Genomic DNA, 22,051 nt, shown 5'->3' on the forward strand with positions numbered 1-22,051 from the left:
AGTAATCTGCGCTCGAGTCCATATGAAAGGGTCACTTTTTACAACAAATTAACGGACCGTGAACCAGGAACTACTTTAATCGACCTTTCAAAAAAGGAAAAAAAAAATTCCCAAGGCTCGACTGGTCGGGTGTATCTCCCATCCCAAATCATCCAAACATTACTTACAACACCCAATCCACCAGCACCGCCGCCTGTCATGGTTCGCCACAAGAAGGATAACTTCTCATCGCGCGGCAAACACCACGGCCGCGGCGGCGGCGGTGGCTGCCCTCGAAGCGCCCGCCAGATCATCGAATCCGAAAAGCAGGGCGACGGCAGCGCCTCGGCCAACAACAATGGCTCCTCCTCCTCCTCTTCCACCACCTCCTCCCGACCCGTCTTCAAGGCCGCCTGCTGGGACCTGGGCCACTGCGACCCCAAGCGGTGCTCGGGCAAGCGGCTCATGAAGCTGGGCCTGATGCGCGAGCTGCACCTGGGCCAGCGGCACTCGGGCGTCGTCATCACGCCCAACGGCAAGCGCACGCTCTCGCCCGCCGACCGGCCCCTGCTGGACCAGTACGGCGCCGCCGTGGTCGAGTGCTCGTGGGCGCGCACGAAGGAGGTCCAGTGGGGCAAGGTGGGCGGCCGGTGCGAGCGCCTGCTGCCGTACCTGGTCGCCGCCAACACGGTCAACTACGGCAAGCCCTGGCGGCTGAACTGCGTCGAGGCCCTGGCCGCCGCCTTTGCCATCTGTGGCCACCCGGACTGGGCCGAGCAGGTCCTGGCGCCCTTCTCGTACGGCTCCGCGTTCCTGGAGATCAACTCGAGCCTGCTGAAGAAGTACGCCGCCTGCGAGGACGAGGCCGGGGTGAAACAGGTGGAGCAGGAATGGATGGACCGGTTGGATCGGGAATACATCGAGAGCCGGGAAGAGGGAGGTCCAGATGACCTTTGGGCTGGCGGGAACGTCAACAGGAGGATGCCGGTCGACTCGGATGACGAGGACGAAGATGAAGAGGGCTCTGGGGATGAAGATGAAGACGACGAAGGCGGAGACGGTGGGAAAGGCGATGGTGCTGATGACGAGAGCGTAGATGGAATCTATCTCGGCACCAAACCACCACCCAAGACGCAAAGTGCGCAGACTGGAGAAAAGGACCGCTTCGCCCTCCCCTCCGAGAGCGAAGAAGAGGACGACGATGCCGAGATGGAAGCCATCCGGCGCAAGATCCTCGCTTCCAAGCCGTTCGCCAACCCCGAACCGGACGAGAAGAAGTCTCTCCAGACGGTGCCGCGGCCACCGCAACAATACAAGCCGGACTCAGACGCCGAGCCGGACTCGGACAACGGGTCGGATAATGACGAGTTTGACAACATCATCAATGCCACGCCCGTGACAGACCGAATAGGCCTCGTCAAGCTGGAAAAGGAGAGGGCGCGCATCACGACGACAACCAGGAACTTTTCGTCTGGCGGGGTATCTGCGCCGTCAAGATGGTGAGCCAGCGTAGATTGGCTGACATCTGTGAAGGACAGCTCCTCTCCAGGTGTTGGTGGGGAGAAGTCGATAAAGTACATATTACACAGGATATTGTACAGGAGCAGTTTGTTTTTTTTTCCCTCCCCGGTCCAGCCGTCTACGCCGTCTAAATCATTCCCCAGGCATGAATGTAATGGTGCCCTAGATCTATCCTCCCCTCGTCGTCCAAAAAAAGTATCTACAGTACTTGTACAGTTCCAAGACATACACCCCCAATCCTACAGCTTCCGCTTCTCCGTAGTCTCTTCAATAATCTGGATGCGGTCACCCTCCTTAAGCTCGTCCCAATCGGCAAACGACATGCCGCATTCACTGCCTTTCCTCATTTCCGTCACATCCTTTTTGACGTGCTTGAGCGTCTCAATGACACCTGTTTCAAAATGTCAGTCAATCTTGGCCTCGACAACGGCGCCGGTTCCGTCAAGGACTTGGGCTTACCCTCAAAGATCTGTTCCCCGTTTCTGATCACCCTAGCTTTGCTGCCCTTCTTGACATAGCCATTCCCAATTCTACACCCGGCAATATTCTTGTATATCCTTCTCTTAATGTTGATTGGGAACACCTGTAGCACATCTGCTTCACCAACCACCTTCTTGATGATCAGCGGCGGCAACGCATCCGCAAGCCGCTGTTTCACCTCCTCGATCAGATGGTAAATGACGTTGTGGTCGAGAATCTTGACGCCAGCATCGTGAGCCATCCGCTTGATGTGGTTCGGGATGGTATTGTTAAAGTTGACGATAGTGCTCTTGGATATGGCTGCGTGCTCAACGTCCGACTCGGTGATCTGCCCGGGTCCCGAGACCAACACCTTTGCGCGGATCTCGTTATTGCCCTGCTCCAGCAGCGCCGCCGTGACGGCTTCTACTGAGCCGTGCACGTCGCCCTTGACGATAAAAGTGACGTACTGAGTCTTGTCGGCTGGGTCTTGTTCATCTTTGTCGAGGGCCTCGGCAGGTGTCGCCTGTTGTCGTTTGTTCTTGCGGGGGTCAGCAGCCTCGGCAAGGGCTTTTTCGCGCTCTCGCTCGCGCTCCCGCTCGCGGCGGTCGGCTTCTTGTTGCGCCATTTGCGCAATAACCTCGGAGCGCTCCTTGAGTTCCTGACGGTAACGAACTGCCGCTTTCGCTTTGGCCTCGTCAGGGGCCTGGAGGACCTGATCACCTGCGTCTGGGGGCTCTTTCCAGCCGAGAACTTCGACCGCCGTGCCAGGAGGTGCCTCGCGAACTTCAACGCCAGCTTCATTGCGGAGAGAGCGGACCTTGGCGTGGACGCGCCCAGCGACAATGAAATCGCCGGGGCGGAGCGTGCCACGCTTGATGAGAACGGTGGCGACGCGCCCAATTGGCTTGATGGTCGATTCGAGCACCCAGCCCTCGGCCATGCCACCTGGATCGGCGCGGATGTCGAGCATCTCCGAGAGCAAGATAATGTTCTCTTCCAAGTCTTCCATGCCCTGGCCAGTCTTGCCGCTGACGCAGACGACTTGAACATCGCCGCCGTAGTCCTCGATCTCAACGCCATTGGCGGCAAGATCTGATTTCACCCGGTCGATGTTGGCTTCGGGCTTGTCTATCTTGTTGATGGCGACGATGATAGGCACTTTCGCGGCGCGGGCGTGCTTCAAGGCTTCAAGAGTTTGAGGCATGACGCTGTCGTCGGCAGCAACGACTAGAACGACCATGTCAGTCACGTTGGCGCCACGTTGGCGCATCGACAGGAAGGCGGCATGGCCGGGGGTGTCAAGGAACGTGATCTGCTTTCCAGAGGACAAGGTTACTGAGAAGGCACCAATGTGCTGCGTGATGCCACCGTGCTCCTGAGACACGATGGACGACTTGCGCAGGTAGTCCAGCAGTGTGGTCTTGCCATGATCGACATGTCCCATGATGGTGACGACGGGCGGCCGGAGCGGCAACGAGGAGGGGTCCTCTGGAGCAGGAGCAGGCTTGAGGTCTTCGTCTTCACCGGAATCAACGGTGGGCTCGAAGCCGTATTCCTGCGCCACCAAGGCAGCCGTCTCGCCCGTAAGGATGTTGTCCTTGCTCACTTCCTCAAAGCCGAGCTCCTCCAACTGCCTCACAAAAACGTCGACTTTCTGGCCCAGGGCAATGGCCAAGTTAGAGACGCTGATGAACTCGGGGAGGAAGATGGGCGTCGGGCCGGCCGCCTCAAGGGCAGCCTTCCTCTGCCTTTCCCTCTCTGCCTTTTCGGCCTTCTTCCGACGCCTTTGCTCATAGTAGTCTTCATCCCAATCATCATCTTCTTCTTCTTCCTGCCTTCGTCGATTCTTGGGCTTCTTCGGCTTCTCCCGTCGCTCCGATCCGTCCTCGCGACCCTGCTTATCGGCTCGTCCATGTCGGTCATCCCGTTCGACACGAGCAGTAGGCGTTGCGGTATTCGGACTGGTTTCCTCCGAGACCTGTTCTGTTTCCTGACGCAGCTCGCGCGCGATACGCTGGGCCTTTGCTTGCCTTGCTTCCTCCGTATACTCCTCGGCCCAAGCCCAAGTATCACTGTTCTCCGTTGCTTTTCTTTTCTTCTGCGACTTACTCAGCTCCTCAGATTTTGTTTCCAGAACATTGAATTGGTCAAATCCTGAATCGAGACTGGTCTTCGGTTGCGTAGACTGGCTAGGAGCAGTTTGTTGCAGCGAGCTGAACGGGTCCGCAGCAGAGTTCGAAGCACTTCTTTGCGAATCTTTGCCCAGTCCGTTGGAGGCGGGATTGAGTGCTGAGGAGGGAAGTGCCATGTTAAGACCCGGGGGCAGATTGCGTTCCCTTCGAGTCAACTTCTTCCAGTCATCCTGGTCTGCCGGGGTCTGCGTCAGACTGCTAGGCCGAGGAAGGTCATAACGAGGCATCCTGCTGCGCGGCTCTTGCGTGGTGGGTACGAAAGGATCGGAGTCTTCACTTTCTCGGGCATCCTTAGGCGCGCCCGTACCCCCAAACGGCCGCCGCCGACGACTTTGGAGAGCAAGGTACTCTTGTGACATCTTATCTTCGGGAATGGGGCTGCTAGGCGGTGTCGGATGCTCAGGTTGCGGCGGTGAGTTTGGCGACTCTCCCTGCTTGCGAGCAGACGTGGCCCTGTCTCTCGCTGCCCGTTCGTGTGGAAGTAGATACGCCATGGAGTCTGCTGGTCGTGTCGATTGTCCCGCACCCGAATCACCCGCAGCAGGCTGTAGAGCCGGCGCCGACCATGACGGTGCGGCGGATGCCCAAGATATCCCAGAGTTCCTAGGTGCTGGAGCGGATCGAGTTTGTGACGGCAGTGGTTTTTCCTGATGCTGTTGGCCGCCCTCACCGATACTTGTTTCTCGCGGGCTATCTTTGCTGACACTGGCCAGTGGTACATCGCCTGTCGGTTGGGTTCTAGGTGACTGCGTGCGGCCCACAGCCTTCTCCCTGGCGGCTCGATTCTGTGGAAGGGGCGAGCTACTGCTAGCAGCCGACCTCGCGTCATCCTTTGAAGCGCGCTGTGACGGAGGTGGCCGCGCCCGGCCCGTGACCCTTTGCCTTGCAGCTCGTTCATGAGGAAGCAGCTTGTTGTTACCTGTGGCGGGGCGAGCATCCTCCGCTGCTGAGGGCTGGGGAGGAGGCGGCCGTGTCCGACCCAAAGCCTTTTCTCTTGCGACTCGCTCGTGGGGCAGTAGTCCATCATTATTAGGAATAGGGTTCGTGGTCTCGGCTGGCGGGGCTGGAGCTGGCTTTACTCGACTCATGGCCCTTTCCCGTGCGGCGCGTTCGTGCGGCAGTAAGCCGTCGTTGCTTGTGGCCGGTTGTACCGGCAGCGTTGCCCAGCTGGGCAAGCCGCTCGTCGTGAAGAACCTCTGGGAAATGTTCCCGTCATTCCCATCACTCAAGGCTGACAACGGCTTTAACCCAACCGGTCTCCGAGGGCTTGCCGCGTTGGCGAGCCCACCGGTCTTCCTCGTATCCGCTGCCACGGAGTAGCATCTCGTCAAACGTGCAAGAGCGGGTGATGGAGCCGCCGAGATTGGTTTGTCGTCAATCACCCTATCATTGTAATTCGAAGGCGGGAGAGGCGCGGTGCGAGCATAGGGCCCATGGCTGTAGCTGAAGCGGCAGAGCAAGCACGCAGAGGGTTGCCTCTGCTTCTGCACAAGAACATTAGTTTTTCGCTCCAATCCGCCATAATAACAGAGATCTGGCACGTACTTGCTGCCATAGTCCACGTCGCATCATCGTTGAGTCTGGGGGGGCATGGCGCTCTCCGGGGAAAGAATGGGCGAGCAACTTTCCTTAGGCTGTCGCTCGTCTTCAAACACCAAAAATTCGGCCAGTGATTGTCCCTGGCGCATTCGCAGGGGTGTATTGGCCCCACATTTACATACCGAGGTACTCTAGGCACTTTAGGTAGGTACCATACCTACGGATGGTGGGAATGCTTAAGCTGTATACCATGGCGACGAAGTCGGAAATAAGACACAATGTGCGTACCACGGTCATCGAACTACAGAGCAAGCCCCAGGGTGTTGTTTGAAAGGAGCTGGATATTTCCGAGATGAGATATATAGTAATATACACTTTTGGTATGTATATATACAAGGTACTCCGTACACGTTGGCCGATAACTTGGCGACAGCGATCAAGGGTTAGGGTGGCGCTCAGAATCTTTCCCCTTTTCGCAACTCGTGTCAGCACGCCGCTGAAGCTTAACACATAATTAACCATCGTCACTGTAGACGAAGCTCACTCCAAACGACTCTTCTGCATCAGCACCTTTCCCTACAGTTCAACCCGGCCCAAATTGCACTTCAAATCATTATATTCTAGTATTTATAATATTCAAGATCCATCATCCGCCAATCACCCGATCACAAGCGCAAGAAATTGTCACGCTCGTCGAAACTTTTCAAACAATTTCCAGCGTCAAAAAACAACATCAATCAAGTACTTGGTACATTACATCATCGCCATGCCACCATCAAAAACATCCAGAGGCAAAGCCCTCCTCTCTTCCTCTGTCAAATCAAGCAACAGCAAGAACAGCAACGGCACCCCATCCGCACCACCGCACCCCTTCAAACCGGCCCCTGCGGCCCTCCAGCCCTTCGCCGCGACCCTCCCGCCGGGCCACGTCTACATCGCGCACGTCGACCCGCGGCCGGCGTCCTTCAAGCGCAACCTCTTCCTGGTGCCCATCGCGATCAACCTGGCCGTGATCGCGCTCTTCGCCTGGCGCGTCGCCAGCGTGGGGCCGTGGTACCTCGCGCTGCTGCTGTCGACGCTCGGGCAGGCCAACGAGACGACGGTGCGCGCGGCCGACCTGGCGTACGGCGAGCTGGTGCGCGTCGTCGTCCGGCGCGCCGCCACCTTCCTGCTGGACTTCGTCCTGGCCGTCTTCGTCTGGCCGTGGCCGTACGAGTTCTTCGTCGGCTCCACCGGCCGGGGCAGTCCCATCGCCTGGCGGTGGGCGGTCGGGTTCCGCGGGAGGGAGGTGTACGTGCGGCGCAGCAGGGACGGCTGGGACGGCGTGCTGAGGGAGAAAGGGGTGGACCTGTTCGATCCCGACTCGAAGGAGGCGCGCGAGGGAAGGGAGGCGATCATGGCGCGCGTCAGGGCGGCGACGGCGCCCATGTTCATGCAGCAGAAGACGGGGTACCTGACCATGGACGGGGCGTGGGATCTGGACTGGAAGGGCATGGTGGATGCGACGCGGCTGGCGGATAAGGGCGAGATCTCGCTCGAGGCGTTCGGCACGGTGGTGCTGCTGCACCATGCCAAGTTCGGCTGGGTGACTGTGGACCTGGGCAACGGCGCGAGTGCGGAGCAGGAAGAGAGGCGGCGCCAGGTGATGGCTTTCCGGGACGCCCTCGCCAAGCTTGGGAAGGAGGATCTGTTCTTTAGGTGGGTGGAGATGATCCAGTTCGAGACCACGCAGCCCGGCGGCTTCACGCCGGAGAAGCAGGTCGCGGCAGCGCAGAAGATTCGGGACATGTTCAAGTCCAACGGGGTGGATTTCGACGGGCTCTGGAAGGAGGCGGTTGGTACAGATGGGCTAGCAGGGATGCCATAAAGGTCCCTGTGCTATTGCATGTGTATTTGTACGAGGGTAGTTGTATGGACCCTATTAGACTTTGGATTGGTTTCAATGGCCGCATCACCGAGGAACACAGGAATAGACAAAACGATCCTGGAAATCAACTTGGATACCTATCCCAAAAGACAGACAGATATCATTTCTTCTTGCCGCCACCTTTCTTGAGGCCAAGAGCTGCCTCGCGCCTCTTGGCTTCCCTCGCCTCAAGCTCCGCCCGCTTCGCCTTGATCTGGGCTTCCTTCTCCTCCCTCTCGGCCTGGATGCGGGGTCAGTTGTTGCTATCACGATGGTGCATGGCCATGTCCGAAGCCGTACCTGCTTCCGGGCCGCCTCGGCCTCCCGTTTCTCCCGGATAATCTTCAGGCGAGCCAGATCCTCCTTCGCCTGCTCCGTCTTGCCCGCCTCATGCAGCTTGCGATACCGCTCCTTGGCGGCCGCAGCCTCCATCGCCTCGCGCTCGCGCCTGCTGGGCGCTACCCGCAGTTTCTCCACGCCCTCGGCGGCCTCGTCAACGCTCGAGATCTTGGTCTGGTTGCGGGCCTGGCGCGTGTGGTTCGGATTGGCAGGCATCACGTCGTCCTCTTCCTCTTCCGACTCACTCGGCGGCAGGTCGCCAACCTCGACCGTCTTCCTGGCCTTGGCAATTGCAGCCTCCTTGCGAGCCTTCTTCTCCCTCCTCCGCTCCTCCCGGCTCAGCTGGGTGACGGGTTGGCTTTGGGTAGATGGACCGGCCCCATCGTCGGACTCCTCTTCGGAGGACTCCTCCTCTGAGCTTCCCTCATCATCATCATCATCATCCTCGGGCCGTTGTGCCTGGGCATCCAGAGCCCACATGCTGATTTCATTGCCATCGGCATCGACCGGTCGAAGATCACGCGAGAAGTGCTTGCCGCCTGGAATGCTGTCAGCATCAATATATAGGTTGTGTACGGGTAGGCGCGACTGACCTCCGCGCGTGGGTTTCTTGAATTTGCCACCGCGACCGCGGGAGTTTCCTCCTGGAATACCGCCTGCCATCGCCGCGATCGTTCGGTGTTAAGTGCTGAGTGCTGACGACCGAGGGGCTACAAAACGCGGGGTATGATCGTATGTATTGAGGAAGGCGCGAGCTGTGGCAAGGGTGCTGAAACTGGTGCGAAGACTTGGCGAATGCGATAAGGCTTTTGCGAGAAGACTCGAGACGTTGGGACACACAACACAGCTCGCCGTACCTCACTGACAGCACAGGAGCAGCTACCTGTTCAAACTGGATAGCTCTGAGCTCCCGCGACGCAGAACAACTGACCCCTCTATTCGACGCAGGCATCCCACTTTGCGGGCCTGTTGACTCACGGGCCCGATATCCCAAAGCTATGATTGGCTAACCATTGAATGCAAGGTCCAGGTATTGAGCCCATCGCCGTGTTCCTGCAACGGCCAATGTCACTGGAGCTGCAGGCAGACAGCTCCCAACATACAAATAAGTTCTTGGTTTAGACTCTTTAGGACCGATTGTGAACTAGGACCACAACAATTTCTATCCTTCAATTGAATTCATGGGCCGCAAAAACCGGTATCTAGTACACATACTTGGTATGTATGTAATCCGGTACTTGCAATTACCTGTGCCTTTGTTAATCGGTGTGCTCCGTAGGCTACGTCTGATTGGTGCAGGCTGCCCCACCCTCCTCAAGCTGCTTAAATATTCTCGAGTTTCGTCTCCCCGTTGGCGTTTCCTTCTTTTCTCCCCATCATTCATAAAACCTCTTCCTTCATATTCACTCCGGTTCGAGTCGTACGCCATGGCATTCTGGAGGGGAAACTGGAGGATAGACTAATATCTTGCACTTACCCTCTGTCTCCGGCAGCTCGCTGCACTCTCGGGGAGCAGAGAAATTTTTCGCTCGAGACATTCATCCATGCCTTGACCTGCTTCGTGTCTGCACCGTTGGACTCCGCGCCAACCATGTCCCCTTCGGGGTCCCATGTAGCTGATAAGTGATGAATCTACTCAATGATATGCTTATGAGAAAGAAAACAATGCCGCGAGTTCATCCTGGCCGGACCTGCGGCTCCATGAACGGGTTTAGGATTTCAAACAACGGTTTCTTCAGGCGCTTACGCGGTTGCAAGCCCTTTTCCCTCCTGCCATCCGGACCGGGTGCCCATGTAGGCAGAGGGTTGCTTAGTCGCTCCGCCTCCGAATTCTGCCGTTTACGTGGTTCCAAACCCCCCTGCCTTCTGTCATCGGTTCGAGAGGCCCCCGAGGGTGAGAGATCGCAAGACTGCCCGTCCTCCAATTCTAGTTGGCACCGTGCGACCTCGCTCCGTGAGCCTAACACTGCATGCATCCGGCGTCGGGAGAAGATGAGACGTTCCGAGTTCAAGAGCAGTCTGGTCTGCTCCGCGGTATTGCACGGGTTGCGCAACCTGAGACACACCAACCGCTCCAACGGTAAGGTCACGCCTGATGCGCACCCTCGAACCGCATTGCTGCCGTCGTATCTGCTCTGGTCCATAAGCGCGAGGAACCAAAAGATTTGATCGTCGAGTCTCTCCTCATCGCGCGTGCTAGAATGCTCCTGGGTATCTTTTGTTGTTGAAGAGCGAAACCCTTGCAGCACAGCCCGCCAGCCGTCGTCGAGGTATTGCACGTCGCTGAAATCGGCCGGTCGAGGTTGCCCGCAGTCAGACGCGGGATCAGGCCCATCATAGGACTCGTCGCCGTATGATGTTCGTACTGGCTGGCCCTTCCACTCCCCGGTCCCTCTTCCGGCACCTCTCTCCCATTGTTTGTATACCGCGGCCCGGGCATTGTCAACCCAGATCACCGGGTGTCTGTCATCTTCGAAAACCATCTTCAAGGCCTCAACACCGGCGGGATGCACGGCCATCCGTCCGTCAAGGAATGCGTCCGCGTATGATACAAAGAGTGAGCCCCTTGGCCTGGCCACTCTCCAACCACTGGTGTCTAAGCTGTCTTTCATCCTGCGAGACAGACGTAATTTCGTCGTTGGAAGTGCCGTTATATCGATTATCTCCAAGCACGGAAGTTCCAATAGGTACTGGAGCCCACTCTCCGATATTCGGTGCGTCTTTGAGGCGATCTTCAGGACGCGCAGTCGCGAGAATGGATCCTTTCCGGCCTCGCTCCATCCCCGGATAAGCGCATCGCTAATCTTGCTGTCCGCGTCATCTCGTTCGATGATCTCTAGCACGGCTAGTGGTTGTAACGTAGCGAGAGGGATGAGTTCATGCGTCTGGAAACGAGCGACGTTGTCGAGGCAGAGGTATGCGAGACTGCCCTTCTCAAGCCTGGCTAGCGGAGAGACATAAACGGCCAGGTCGCAGGGTGGATCAATGATCTCCTGACGGTAGCGGAACAGAGCCATAGGCATCGGAGATTGATCCCTCTTCATCCCGCCCTCGGAAACGCAACGCTGCTGGCTTCCTTCCAGCAAGACGCAGGAAAGAATTTTCCATGCGTGCAGAGACCTATTTCTAGAATCCCGACGTGTCAGTCACAAAAGAGCGGAAACTGATGTGTCACTGAGTGACGGGAGGGTAGTCACCAGACACGTTCTTGCAGTCCACCCCGACTCACCGTGGGCCCAAGGTCTTCCACAGTTTCCACAGCAGATGATCCGGGAGATGCTCGATCGAACTCTTAGACACAGCGCCCAAGTTATCCGCCAACACGCGGCAGCACATGGCAACGAGCGATCGCGGCCCTTTGACACCCTTCCTGCCCGCGGCCAGTGGCAGAGCGATGGCATCCTCGCGGACGCGTGCCCAATCGCTGCCGCTCTGATAGGGCGCGGACAAAGAGGCGAGCGACTTCCTAAACCCAACCGAGTCGCCCATCATTCAACGCAAATGTCTGACGACATCTTGCTTTGATCGAGGTATTTAGTGCCAGATATCTACTGATTAATTAGTATTAATTAAACCTCGCGACGATGGATTGGAAGAAAACAACACCATCTGTCGAGGTTCGACGTCGACGCACCTGAGGCAACCCGGCGGATCAGAAGTATGAAAACAAACAATCAGACGGTCGCGTCTTGCTTGTTTACCGTCCTTCCCGCGTTATTTATGATATTAGTTCTGGCGAGGAACCCGCAAGTCAAAGATGATTGACAAGAGAGGGGCCTGGGAGATAATGTTGGGCCAATCAGGATGGGACTTTCCTGACATGAAAGGTAAGGAATCACACCGCGGTTGATGACCGAGTAGAACTCTCCATCACTGTTTGGCGGTTTAGACACCAGAGACACGCTACTTTTTTTGGTTTCAAACTTCCGAAATGTACCCAAATGCTTGCGACGTTCCAAGGGTTTTAAGAGGATCTAAATAGGGGAGGGGCTGGGCCTAAGTAACCAAGAGAGAATAATTAGGGAACGAGTGTAACGGGACGGATATGGAAACCCCGGCACGTATGTCACAATGGCAGCTGACGAAACTTGAGGTTGTCATACCCGTCTTTGGTTCTTCAGACCGCACCAGAGAAGGATCTCGCATGCCAGGGAGACAAGAGGGCATTCACATCAATTTGATGTGATCTTATTATTCTTCTACTCCTTAGCATTCTTGTCCAGGATGCTTCAGCCACAGAACGACTCTTCGCTTGGGACGCCGCAATCACCAAGCCTACCGCAGGCACGAGAGCCGTCCACAGTAAACGTCACGACGCTTTCCCTCCTTTCCTTCAAAAACAGCAACCATCCTTCCTCTACTCTGGGACCGGTTGGTCCTAGTTCCCAACCACAGGATGCCGGTCAGGTCTGCAAAAAGCACACCGCAAACGAGTGATCAACACCGGCAACAATAATGGCTCGGCAGAGTCCGCTGGGAAGAGCCAAGCAACCGAGGGTTTTCACGCCCTGCGATACTTTACCCTTCCAGGATCCATTCACGTCGCTCGTTAACAAGAGCAACGACACACAGCCTAAGGATGCTCTCCCAGCGCCGCCAGCTCCGCTAGCACTTGTTTCTTGGTGTTGATCTTCTTGATCTGCGTGTCCTCCAGCTTCTCACCGCCTGCGAGCCTCATTTCGAGATCCTCGATCGCGCGGATCTTCTTCTGCAGAGCTCGGATCTTCTTGGCGTTGGGGTTCGCCGCCGCCGCCGCCGCCGCAGCCGGCGCGGCGGAGGCAGCAGCACCAGCAGCGTCGGCACCGTTGGCATCACCGCCAACAGCAGGCGGAACTGGCGATCCGCCTTGAGCTGCCGCTGGAGCCGGGCGGCTAGCCGGGCGGCTGCTGTTGCGGTTGCCGTTGTTCTGACGCGAGCGGCTGCGGGAGTGGTGACCGCGCCGGTCAGGGCTGCGACCCTCGTTGCCCGAGGCGTTGCCGTACTCGCGAGGGGAGGGCGCCAAACCGCCCTCGGTAGCGGTCCCACCCGCAGCCGCAGCATTCGCAGCATCTCCTTCCTTTGCCTTCTTGTTCCGCTTCTTCTTCTTGGACCCGGTCTTGGACGCGTTGCCCTCATCGGCAGGCACCGCACCGGGAACGGGCGGCCGACTCGCCGGCTCAGCTCCCGGAACCAGGTGCCGCGGCCGGCCAAATCCGTTGGGGCCGATAGAGGGCGTGCCGTTGCTGACCGTGTGGGCCGCACCACCCTCGTCTTCGCGCTTGAAGTGCAGAGGAGTCATGGCGCCGCGAGCGCCTGGTGGCCGGTAAGCGCCCACGGGTTTGGACGGAGTCTTGACCGTTCCGAGATACGCCACGGCCGAGGCGTGCGGGGTCGGCACCGGGTGTAAGGGGTCCCCCCCGGGGAGGCTGCTGGCGGGAAGGGGGCGCCACATGACGTTGTACAGCTCGACCATGTCCTCATTGTACATGATGGCGCCGCTGACATGCCACAACTTGATGCCATTATCCACGCGCAGACGCGGGGATGTCGTCGCCGTCATGATGTAACGGCTGTCAGGACTCCAGGCACAAACGCTGGGGTTGCCGCTCTCAATGGTGCAAATCTTGCGGTAATCCTTCTCCAAGTCGTAGACGTCGATCTGGCCAGCCAAGTTGCCAAACCCGGCGACCAAGACAAAACGGCCGGTGGGCGAGAAGATGATGGTGTTGCGGGGACCAATGGGGAAGGAGTGTATGGCCACGCCGCGATGGTTGAAGATGGTCGTCTTGGCGGGCATGAAACCGTAGATTACACCAAACTCGGTCGAATTGGGGGACCAGGCAACGTCGTGGATCGGCCCATCCTTGTCCAGAGTGATGCGGGCGTCGAACGCCCCGTTGGCGCTCAGCAGATACATGGTCGTCTCGCCGTAGTAGCTCTTGTTCGACTTGTCCACGTCTGTTTGTGCCAGCACAATCAGGCTCGTGCCTAGAGCATTCCACTTGAGCTGTACTTTGTCGCCCTTGAAGAAAGTCTTCTGCGAAATCGGACTGTTGAACAAGGGCACGTTGTAGACCCTGACGGCAGCGGGTTGGCCCTGTCGAGGGGTTAGCACCTTGGTATAGGAAGACCCGAACGAAGGGAGGGAGAAGGGGGGAACTTGCCTTGCGCTCCGGAATAAAGACTGCGACGTTGTGGTTGAGACCGGGGGCGATGGCAAAATCAGCCACGCCCTCAACTCGCAGCTTGTTCCAGACGGTCGACAGGTCGCTGCTGCTGTAGAACTGCACCTCGTTGGTGACCATGCGGGCGCAGTATTTCTCATCGGCCGTGTATTGGAGGTTCCAGCCCGACTGTGACTTTTGGACGAACTTGCCAAGTGGCTGCCGCTCGGCGCCCTCGGCAACGTCCTCAATGGTGCGCCAGATCTTGAGGTTCTTGGTGGCGTCGCCATTTTCGTCCTTGGAAGGGCGCTCCCAGGTGCTCAGGTAAGTACCTCGGGGAGAAAAGCCGAGCTCGTATACGTTGGCAATGGGGAGTGAGGTCAACACATGGCCAACCGAGGCATCGACGACAACGACACCCTCGTTAGAGGCGTATGCGAAGTAGCGGCCGCAGGGTGAGTAGACACAGCACCGGAGGTTCCCTTCGGGCTTGGCGAACCCAGGAAGCGCTTCGTAGACAGGCGCCGCATCGAAGACGCCGATGGCCTTCTGGGTCCGGTAGGCAAACTGCAACGGACTCGCCATGACTAGTCAAAGCCACAGGTGATCGCGATAGCAGGTATGGTTTGTTTTACTGTTATGTTCTTGATTCCTCTTGCTGTCTCCGGGGGATGACCGCGCCGTTCGATAGGAGGACGGGTGTCGAGCCAAGACAAGCGTTTTGTGCGAGAACAAAGACGGTAAAGAGGCTGCCTCAAGCCTCCAATCGCACGTCGGAGGAGCTCAGGGTTCAAAGATGATTCCTGGGCTATCGGGGGGCGGCAAAGCTCGCAGAGTATGCGGTAGCGCACAAAAACGTGACCTCTAATCGATGGAAAAAAAACGGGAAGTTGGTTGACGAGAGCAGCGAGGCAAGCCCGGGAACTCGGTTGCGACGACGACGCAACTTCGACCGCGCGACAGGGGGCAGAGAGGCGATGACGAGGCGACGGGCGCAGGCGACGGGGTGGGCCTTTTGGAAACTTGACAGAGAGGCCGCGATGGAGATGCGATGGAAAGCCCGATCGACAGGAAGAGGGGTGAACAGTAAAGAAGGGGACGGCCCTTGGGGAAGATTGACGAAGGCGGTGCGTGTTGGACCGGATGGGCTGGGGAACAAGGGGAGGAAAGAGGACGGAGGGAGGGAGGAAGGGGATAAGGAACGAAAGGCGGTCCCACATTCTCGCGACTTTTTTTAACTTTTCCGCAGGTGCTGGATCACGGCGGGGCCATCTGTGTGGCAGCGCAGGGCTGGTTGGTCGGGAGGGTGGGATGCCCAGAGTTAGCGGTTGCCAAGCCCTCCTGCTGGGCGACATATCCTTGGCGTCGAGGTTTCGCCTTCTCTAAATCTAGATCGCGGCCGCGCCAGACCTTGACTTGTTAACAGTCCAGTTTAAACTTTCTGTGCAAAGCTAAGGCGGATGAACCCTTGTTTCTATTTATTTATTCATTTATTTACTTATTTTCTTATTTATTATGCTTCTGTACCACGACGTACACCAAATCTAATTTGAGCCGGGGCTGACGTGGATGGTAAGCGGAAGAGATTCATTCGCCTGGCATGCTGAGTTGGGCATCAAATTTGGAGCTCACATTTGTGCGCTTCCTTTCAGGTCCTCTCTATACTTGAGCAAGTCACGGTGCGGCAGTGCTTGAGGGGTATTGTGATAGAAGCAACATGCAGCAACCAAGATTGAAAAGAATGCGTAGTGCAATAGGTGTCTTGTTTTCAATCCCCCTTCAACACCCTGGAAGGACGGGCCAAACAGCTATTCAACAGCTCGTCACAAATTCACCGTCCTTTCAAATGACTATCAGGTTCCAGAAAAAATGCTCAGCGATCGAGGCGCTAGGCGCGTATGCTTTCGCAGCGATGTAACCACGGTCACTCTATGTGATCCCCTTGTCGTTCACTATAGTAGTGGCAGTGACCGAGATGACGTGCAGCACTGCGTAGTATCATAAGTCGGGTACCAGGGAAGCTGCGCTGAACGGGAGGAGGAACTGGAGAGGACGTGGAAGGCCCCATGGCTGGAACAGCCCGGCGGGGCCGCTATCCGGAGAAACCCGCTGCGGGAGCGGTAAAAATTGGGCTGCGGCACGGACCAGCTAGTATAAGGCTACGCGCTAATCAGCCCACTTCAGCCGCATCAACATCCTCCAACTTAACTTCAACCTCAACCGAGCTAGTTCTGTCGATATGCTGTAAAAGAAGGAAAGAAATATTACAGCTGACGGTGAGAACCCCCCCAGTGAACAGCTCCCTACGTGCATATTTAAAGGACTGCTAGACTGCAAGGCAGCTCGAGTCACTTCCACGCTCTGTTCGCATGTAGCTCTTGAACGTTTCGACCGAACCAGAAGCCTCTTTCACTGTAATCGTTTTCTCGGGCCAATTCCTTTTCTTTTGTTCCTCCTCGATATCCGGACTTTCTCTGATCAGAACTCAAATATATCTTCTAAATTCACAAAGTTGTAACGTCATGGTTGTCTTCTTGGGCGTGGGAAACATGTCATTGCCGATGGACACTCGGTCCAAGCCGGACTGAATTTGCTGGTCCTTTCGATCTTTGGAAGGATAAGTGTACCTGCCTGCTCGCATATCAACCAACAAATTTGTCCGGAGTTTCTCCAGTCCTTCAGCAACGATGATTGCTGAATCGCGATGACAATCAGCCTACTGTTTCATTACCTTCCCCAAGTTGTGTTTCCTTCGCATAGTCGCTGCTATATTCTACCTGTCTCTTCCCTCTGTCCTCGAAAGAAAACAAAGCGCTTTCAGCAAAGAGTATACAAACACAACAACAACAGAATTAGCTGGCTTGACGAGCCACCATCAGAGAAGTGGTGGAGCGCTAATGCCCGTATCAATTTTAATTTTGGTGATCCGTGATTCGCACTTGTTCTACTCTCGGTGTGTCAGATGTGAAGCATGAAGAGTGAGAATGATCAACATGGACAACGCACTCTTTTATCCCTCAGGGGCAACTGTCCGTAGGCATTGCTGCCCGCAGCTCAGGAAGACGAAAGAGTGTCAAGCAGTTAAGCGAGAGAGCTCTGGGGATAACCTCCGTCCGAACTACGTGGTAACGCGGTAGTGACCAGCCGGATAGGAAAGAACTCGAACATTATGAACGCGTTTTCTCGGGCCGGGCCAGAAGCAGAGGCGCTTGGACCGTGCGGCGTCTGGTATATATATCTTCGCACCGCTTGCTGATTTCCGTGTTCTTTCTTCTGCTAACTATCGCCAACCTCATCGCTGGCTTGCTTGTTTTCTCGCCCACCCGCCTTTTTTTTGTTTTGTTCTTTTTACAAAAACTAGCGACAAGGAAGAGTAAGTACATCATCTCTAACCATTCTATCTTCTAATACCACGCGGGCATCCATCTTAGGCCCGCGCGGGTCCCCTTTGGCCTCGGCGCGCTCTCGGCGGTGCGAAACACCAAGACGGTCGACCCTAATAGCTGATCGGTGGCCGGTCGGCGGGCGACAGCGACCGGGGGGCTTAGGCTTAGGCTTAGCGAGAGGTCAGCGTACATCAAGTCTGGCGTGAAGCTGGTCTTTTTGTTCGCGGACACCTTCGTTTTCTGGTCGGACAGGCGCAACTCATTACTTCACCACTTCTTCCCGTTTTATCTCTGCCCCCTCTTCCGTCCCCAGTCAACTTTGATCGTTAGCAGGACAGTGAGCTAACAGTAGAATCGCTAGAGAGATGGAGCAGCACCACGGTGCTGACTCTCCGACCCTGCGTCCCCCTCCGGGGTTCGGTAAGTTTTGTGCCATGAGTCCAGTGGGTGTGCCATGGGGAAATCCCCGATGGGCTCAAGAGATTCCGAGTCCCAAGAGGCCATCGAGTGGATTGCTGGTGTGGCTTCGTGAAGCAAGTGAAGTTGGAAACAACCTCACGGGTGCCAGCAACAGCATGCGGTTGGAGAACACTGTGGCTGACGAGGCCACTGCGACTCACCTCCCCCCTCTTCCCTGCCCCGGGGGGCGACGGTGCTTGCGGCTTAACATCTGTGCTCACCACCACTTGCGGCTGAAGAATCGCGGCTCGACAGTCACTTCACGGCATGGGGAAGGCGGCCACTCACGCGAAGCACATCGGCCAGCCCTGGACCCGCGTCTGCCCACAAGATTATCATAAATCCCCGTTGTGTTTTTCTGCGAAATTGCTTTTTCCATTCTCTCTTTCTCTCTTTCTCACGCTCGCAAAACACCGAGAAAAGCTGACTTTGTTTTGCACCACCAGCACCCACCAGCAGCGAGGAGCAGCCCTCCTCGACGACTTCTTCGCCTGCCCCAGCCTCGGGGCTTTTTCCCTTGCCGCCGGCGCGCGACTCGCCGGACTCTCCCCTCCCGTCGGCCTCCTCGCCGACTTCTGGCCGCTCGACCCTCCCGGAGGTGTCGAGCCTCTACAGCGACCGAGAGAAGATGGAGGACACCAACGCTTGGTTCCTCAGCCACCACCACGACCAGGTGGTGGCCTTGATGCACAAGAAGTTCCAGGACCTCCTGGACTACGACAAGACGAAGAATCGAAAGATTCTTCACCTCGACTGGTAAGTATACAAGTATAGTATACAATTCCATCCCCCCTCTCAACCAGCAGAAGTGAGCGGGCAACGAGGCGGGCGAGAAACAACGAGAAGGAAAAGAGAAAAGAACTCCCAAGAAGAATAACAGTACGATTGCTGACTGCGAATTCCTTTGCCCTCAGGATCGCCGGGAACCCCGACGATCCCGTCAAAAAGGAAGAAGCTGCCGCCGCCTACGGTGGCATGAGCGCTGCGGACCGGCGCATGAGCGACAAAGTGGCCGAAATGGTCATGAAGGTTACCCACGGCGTCAAGGAGTGGGATCCGAGAGCTACGGTATGTGTTCCATCGACCAACCTAGCTGCACATCGCCGTTGACCGGCCTTGCTTCTCAAAACATGAAGAGCGCGCTAACCTGATTCTCGATCTCTCTCATCAGTGGAACAAGTCGATGTTCTTTGGCGACTGGCTGAACGACCAGAGGGGCCTCCGCCAGTTCTTCTTCGAGATCCAGATCAAGCGGATCTCTGGCGCCGACGAGAAGTTGCTCGAGGAATGCGGCATCAGCCCGGCCTTCGTCTGGCTGCCACTCCACGACGAAAAGGCTCCCGCCATCACGCCCATGGTCGTCCCACCGCCCGCTCCCCGCAACCCGATCCCTGCCCGGGCGCTCCCCATCCCGGGCCAGGTTGCCGGCCAGCCTCGGCCGAAGGTCGAGCACCGGGAGTATGCCGCCCCCGTCACCCCGTCCTCGCTGCAGAGCCCTACCTCTTCCGCCGACAAGGGCAAGGGCAAGGCCACGGCCGTCGCTCCCCAAGCCCAAGCTAGCGGCATCCATCATCCCGCTGCTCCGGTCATCGTCTCCTCCGACTCTGCCCAGTCCCCCAAGAAGCGGACTCCTCTGCCCAACATTGGCAGTCTCGCGCTCGGGCAGCAAGCCACGGCCGACGCGTCGCCCGCCTCTGCTGCCGGCCCCAGCACCCCTCGCACTACCGGCATTCCTCGTAGCCAGCCACTCCCCGCTTCCGGCAGGCTCGAGTCTGGGGACCCTCCGCCGCCCGAGCCGACCGACCCAACCGACCCGATCGACGAGACGTACGAGGACGAAGGCCCCATCTACCTAGCAGAGGGGGTCGACCCCTTTGACGCGCTCATCCCCGCGCACGCCACCCCGGCCGTCAGCGCGGCCGACCTTCACCGCCACCGGCAGGAGTACGACCGGGTCGCGTACGCCAAACGCGAGGAGCTCGGCCGCACGTTCGCGTTCATGAAGGAACCGGCCTTCGCCAAGCGCAGAAAAGAGTCCTTCATCTACGCCGTCCGCGTGGTCGCCATCCCCGACAGCGGCAGGGTGGTCAACGAGTTCACGGGCCCGCGCGTCGAGGACCGCTACGGCACGCACGTCGCGCAGGGCGGCTGGGTGGTCCCGCCGCTCGAGGAGCGCGTCAGGTGGCGCGAGGAGCGCAAGCGGGCGTACCGCAACAAGGGCGCCAAGCCGGGCAGGTACGAGGGCCTCCCCTATCCGCAGGTGCAGCGGGCGATGCCCGTCAGGTTCGACTGGTCCGGCGGCACGGAGCCGCGCTACTACGGCCCGGCGGCCCCGATCTGGCGCGAGACGTGCGACCCGTGCCTGGAGGATGTCTACTGGATGGTCTGGCAGCTGCTGGCCGGGAAGCAGTTCCTCGGCTTCCAGCCCGGCACCGGCTTCGGAAAGGCCCGCCCCCACGCCACCGGCGACGTCGCCCTCCTGAACCAGAACCCGTTCAAGAGCCCGTCGACCGAGGCTCTGTACCACTCGGCCTCTTATCCGCGTGGCAAGGAGCATAAGTAAGCCGCCAAAAAAACAAAAAGGACAGAGCAGCGCCGCCGGCAATTCGCTCCTCTGGTCCGAGTAGTTGATGATCAACTGTCGGCATGTCGGAGTATATAACGCTTTTTTTCCCGCCGGTTTTTTTTTCTCTCGCGCTGTTATTACTCTTTCTCGCGCACACTTTCTCTCTCTACGCGCCTGTGTGTGTCGTCTGCGCAATCAAGCCGGTGCCCCTTGTCCTTGCACGGCAGTCAGCTGCGCCGGAAGCGAGAGCAGACTTGTTTGAACAGGTCCCGCGCCGAGTGAGAGGTTTCTTTTCTTACACGGGATTATCCGGTCTTGCGCGGCATCAACATCAACACGACACCACAACAGTGCAGCAGCAATCACAGATGGTTTTTATTTTCTTCTTTCCTTTCTTGTGTTGGTCCTTTCTCTCTACTCGACTCGACCCCGTCGGTCTACCTTAGTCGTCGCCGAGTGACCGACACGCACCTCCCGCTGCTCCCCTTCTAGCTTGGATGAGGGGGAGAGTCCGGAGCCGAGCATCGCCGCCGGCAATGCTCCTCGGAGTCGGTCGTCCAAGATGACAACGGGAAGTTTCTCTAGCGCGTGCTCGCCTGCCTCGCCATTGTGCCGGCCAAAGCCAACGGATTCATCATCGCGAGGACCGGCCTGTCCATCCTAATAGAACCGACGGGCCCCATTTTGACACCAGTCATCGGGTTTCTTTACAAGGACGGCAGGGGCGCAGATCGATCGAGACGGGGAGATCGGGTTGGGGAGCCCCTTTTTCCCTCCCTCGTTCGATTCTGTCGACCCGCCTTCCTCTTCTGCCTTCATGCATTTTCTTCATCTGCCGATCGGAGCAACGGATCGGAGCCGACTTGGGGGTTGGGGAGCCCCTTCTCGGCTTCACAATCCTTTCCGCTGCTTCTCTCTCTGTCCAGTATTGGATGGTGCGTTGGCTCCGTTGGTTCTGTCTAGGCTGGGCCATTTCCGGTTTCCTTCACGCCCTCTTCACACACATACGCTCTCGCGCTTACAGTCATACAACTTGCTCGGATTCTCCTGCAATTGGCGTTAGGAAATGGGGATTGGGGGGCTCTATCTCGGGTTGTTGTTTCTGGGAGTTTGACGGGTTTGGTGCTTGGGAGGTGCATGATGATGATACACTAGGTCTGGTCTGATCTGATTCATTCTCATGATGATATGACGATGATGATAATGATGATGATGATGATGGCAGATGGTCGATAACCTACTGGAGTCGGCTAAGCATATGTTTCGGTGATATCTCATTTTCCTTAGTTGTGAAATGCGAAATGAAACGGTTCGTGCACCAATCATTCCAACACGCAACCAGCACACAGGCAAGCCGCGACTCCGGGAGTAGACCGGCAATTGCAGCCCCGAAGCGCGCGGTTCCGTGGCCGATCCCGCCGGGCCGCGGAGTTTTCTTGTGGGAGAGGCTAGAACATGCAAGGTGACGTCGTTGTATCTGCCGCCGCGTCGATCACCCGCCGGCCCACGGTGACGAGAGGGGTTTCATCTCCCTCCTGCGCCCGCTGTCTCCGACCTTG

General features: G+C 57.5%; 6 protein-coding genes across 6 annotated transcripts; 3 read left to right on the top strand and 3 right to left on the bottom strand.

The window, feature by feature from the left end:
* Nucleotide 1: 1 nt before the first annotated feature.
* Nucleotides 2–1,667, top strand: MYCTH_2308548 (uncharacterized protein). The gene has a single exon (XM_003665097.1). The coding sequence runs from the start codon at nucleotides 199–201 to the stop codon at nucleotides 1,480–1,482; it is 1,284 nt and encodes a 427-aa protein (XP_003665145.1). The 5' UTR covers nucleotides 2–198; the 3' UTR covers nucleotides 1,483–1,667.
* Nucleotides 1,611–5,792, bottom strand: MYCTH_2308549 (uncharacterized protein). The gene is made up of 3 exons (XM_003665098.1): nucleotides 5,700–5,792; nucleotides 1,960–5,638; nucleotides 1,611–1,891 (listed from the first exon to the last, which is right to left on the bottom strand). Exons 1-3 carry the CDS (start codon nucleotides 5,724–5,726, stop codon nucleotides 1,740–1,742), a joined length of 3,858 nt encoding a protein of 1,285 aa, XP_003665146.1. The 5' UTR covers nucleotides 5,727–5,792; the 3' UTR covers nucleotides 1,611–1,739.
* A 397-nt stretch (nucleotides 5,793–6,189) lies between these two features.
* MYCTH_2308551 (uncharacterized protein) lies at nucleotides 6,190–7,865 on the top strand. The gene has a single exon (XM_003665099.1). It carries the CDS (start codon nucleotides 6,460–6,462, stop codon nucleotides 7,558–7,560), a length of 1,101 nt encoding a protein of 366 aa, XP_003665147.1. The 5' UTR covers nucleotides 6,190–6,459; the 3' UTR covers nucleotides 7,561–7,865.
* Nucleotides 7,866–9,507: 1,642 nt separating this feature from the next.
* MYCTH_2308554 (uncharacterized protein) lies at nucleotides 9,508–11,749 on the bottom strand. Its single transcript, XM_003665100.1, has 3 exons — nucleotides 11,573–11,749; nucleotides 11,168–11,486; nucleotides 9,508–11,064 (listed from the first exon to the last, which is right to left on the bottom strand). Exons 2-3 carry the CDS (start codon nucleotides 11,428–11,430, stop codon nucleotides 9,615–9,617), a joined length of 1,713 nt encoding a protein of 570 aa, XP_003665148.1. The 5' UTR covers nucleotides 11,431–11,486; nucleotides 11,573–11,749; the 3' UTR covers nucleotides 9,508–9,614.
* A 694-nt stretch (nucleotides 11,750–12,443) lies between these two features.
* On the bottom strand, nucleotides 12,444–14,777 carry MYCTH_2308558 (uncharacterized protein). The gene is made up of 2 exons (XM_003665101.1): nucleotides 14,082–14,777; nucleotides 12,444–14,014 (listed from the first exon to the last, which is right to left on the bottom strand). Exons 1-2 carry the CDS (start codon nucleotides 14,664–14,666, stop codon nucleotides 12,512–12,514), a joined length of 2,088 nt encoding a protein of 695 aa, XP_003665149.1. The 5' UTR covers nucleotides 14,667–14,777; the 3' UTR covers nucleotides 12,444–12,511.
* Nucleotides 14,778–19,253: 4,476 nt separating this feature from the next.
* Nucleotides 19,254–20,491, top strand: MYCTH_2308559 (uncharacterized protein; the record flags this gene model as incomplete). The annotated part of the gene is made up of 1 exon (XM_003665102.1): nucleotides 19,254–20,491. Exon 1 carries the CDS (start codon nucleotides 19,281–19,283, stop codon nucleotides 20,487–20,489), a length of 1,209 nt encoding a protein of 402 aa, XP_003665150.1. The 5' UTR covers nucleotides 19,254–19,280.
* Nucleotides 20,492–22,051: the final 1,560 nt, after the last annotated feature.

The sequence above is a fragment of the Thermothelomyces thermophilus genome, chromosome 5, assembly GCF_000226095.1.
Source record: "Thermothelomyces thermophilus ATCC 42464 chromosome 5, complete sequence".
Lineage (NCBI taxonomy): Eukaryota > Fungi > Ascomycota > Sordariomycetes > Sordariales > Chaetomiaceae > Thermothelomyces > Thermothelomyces thermophilus.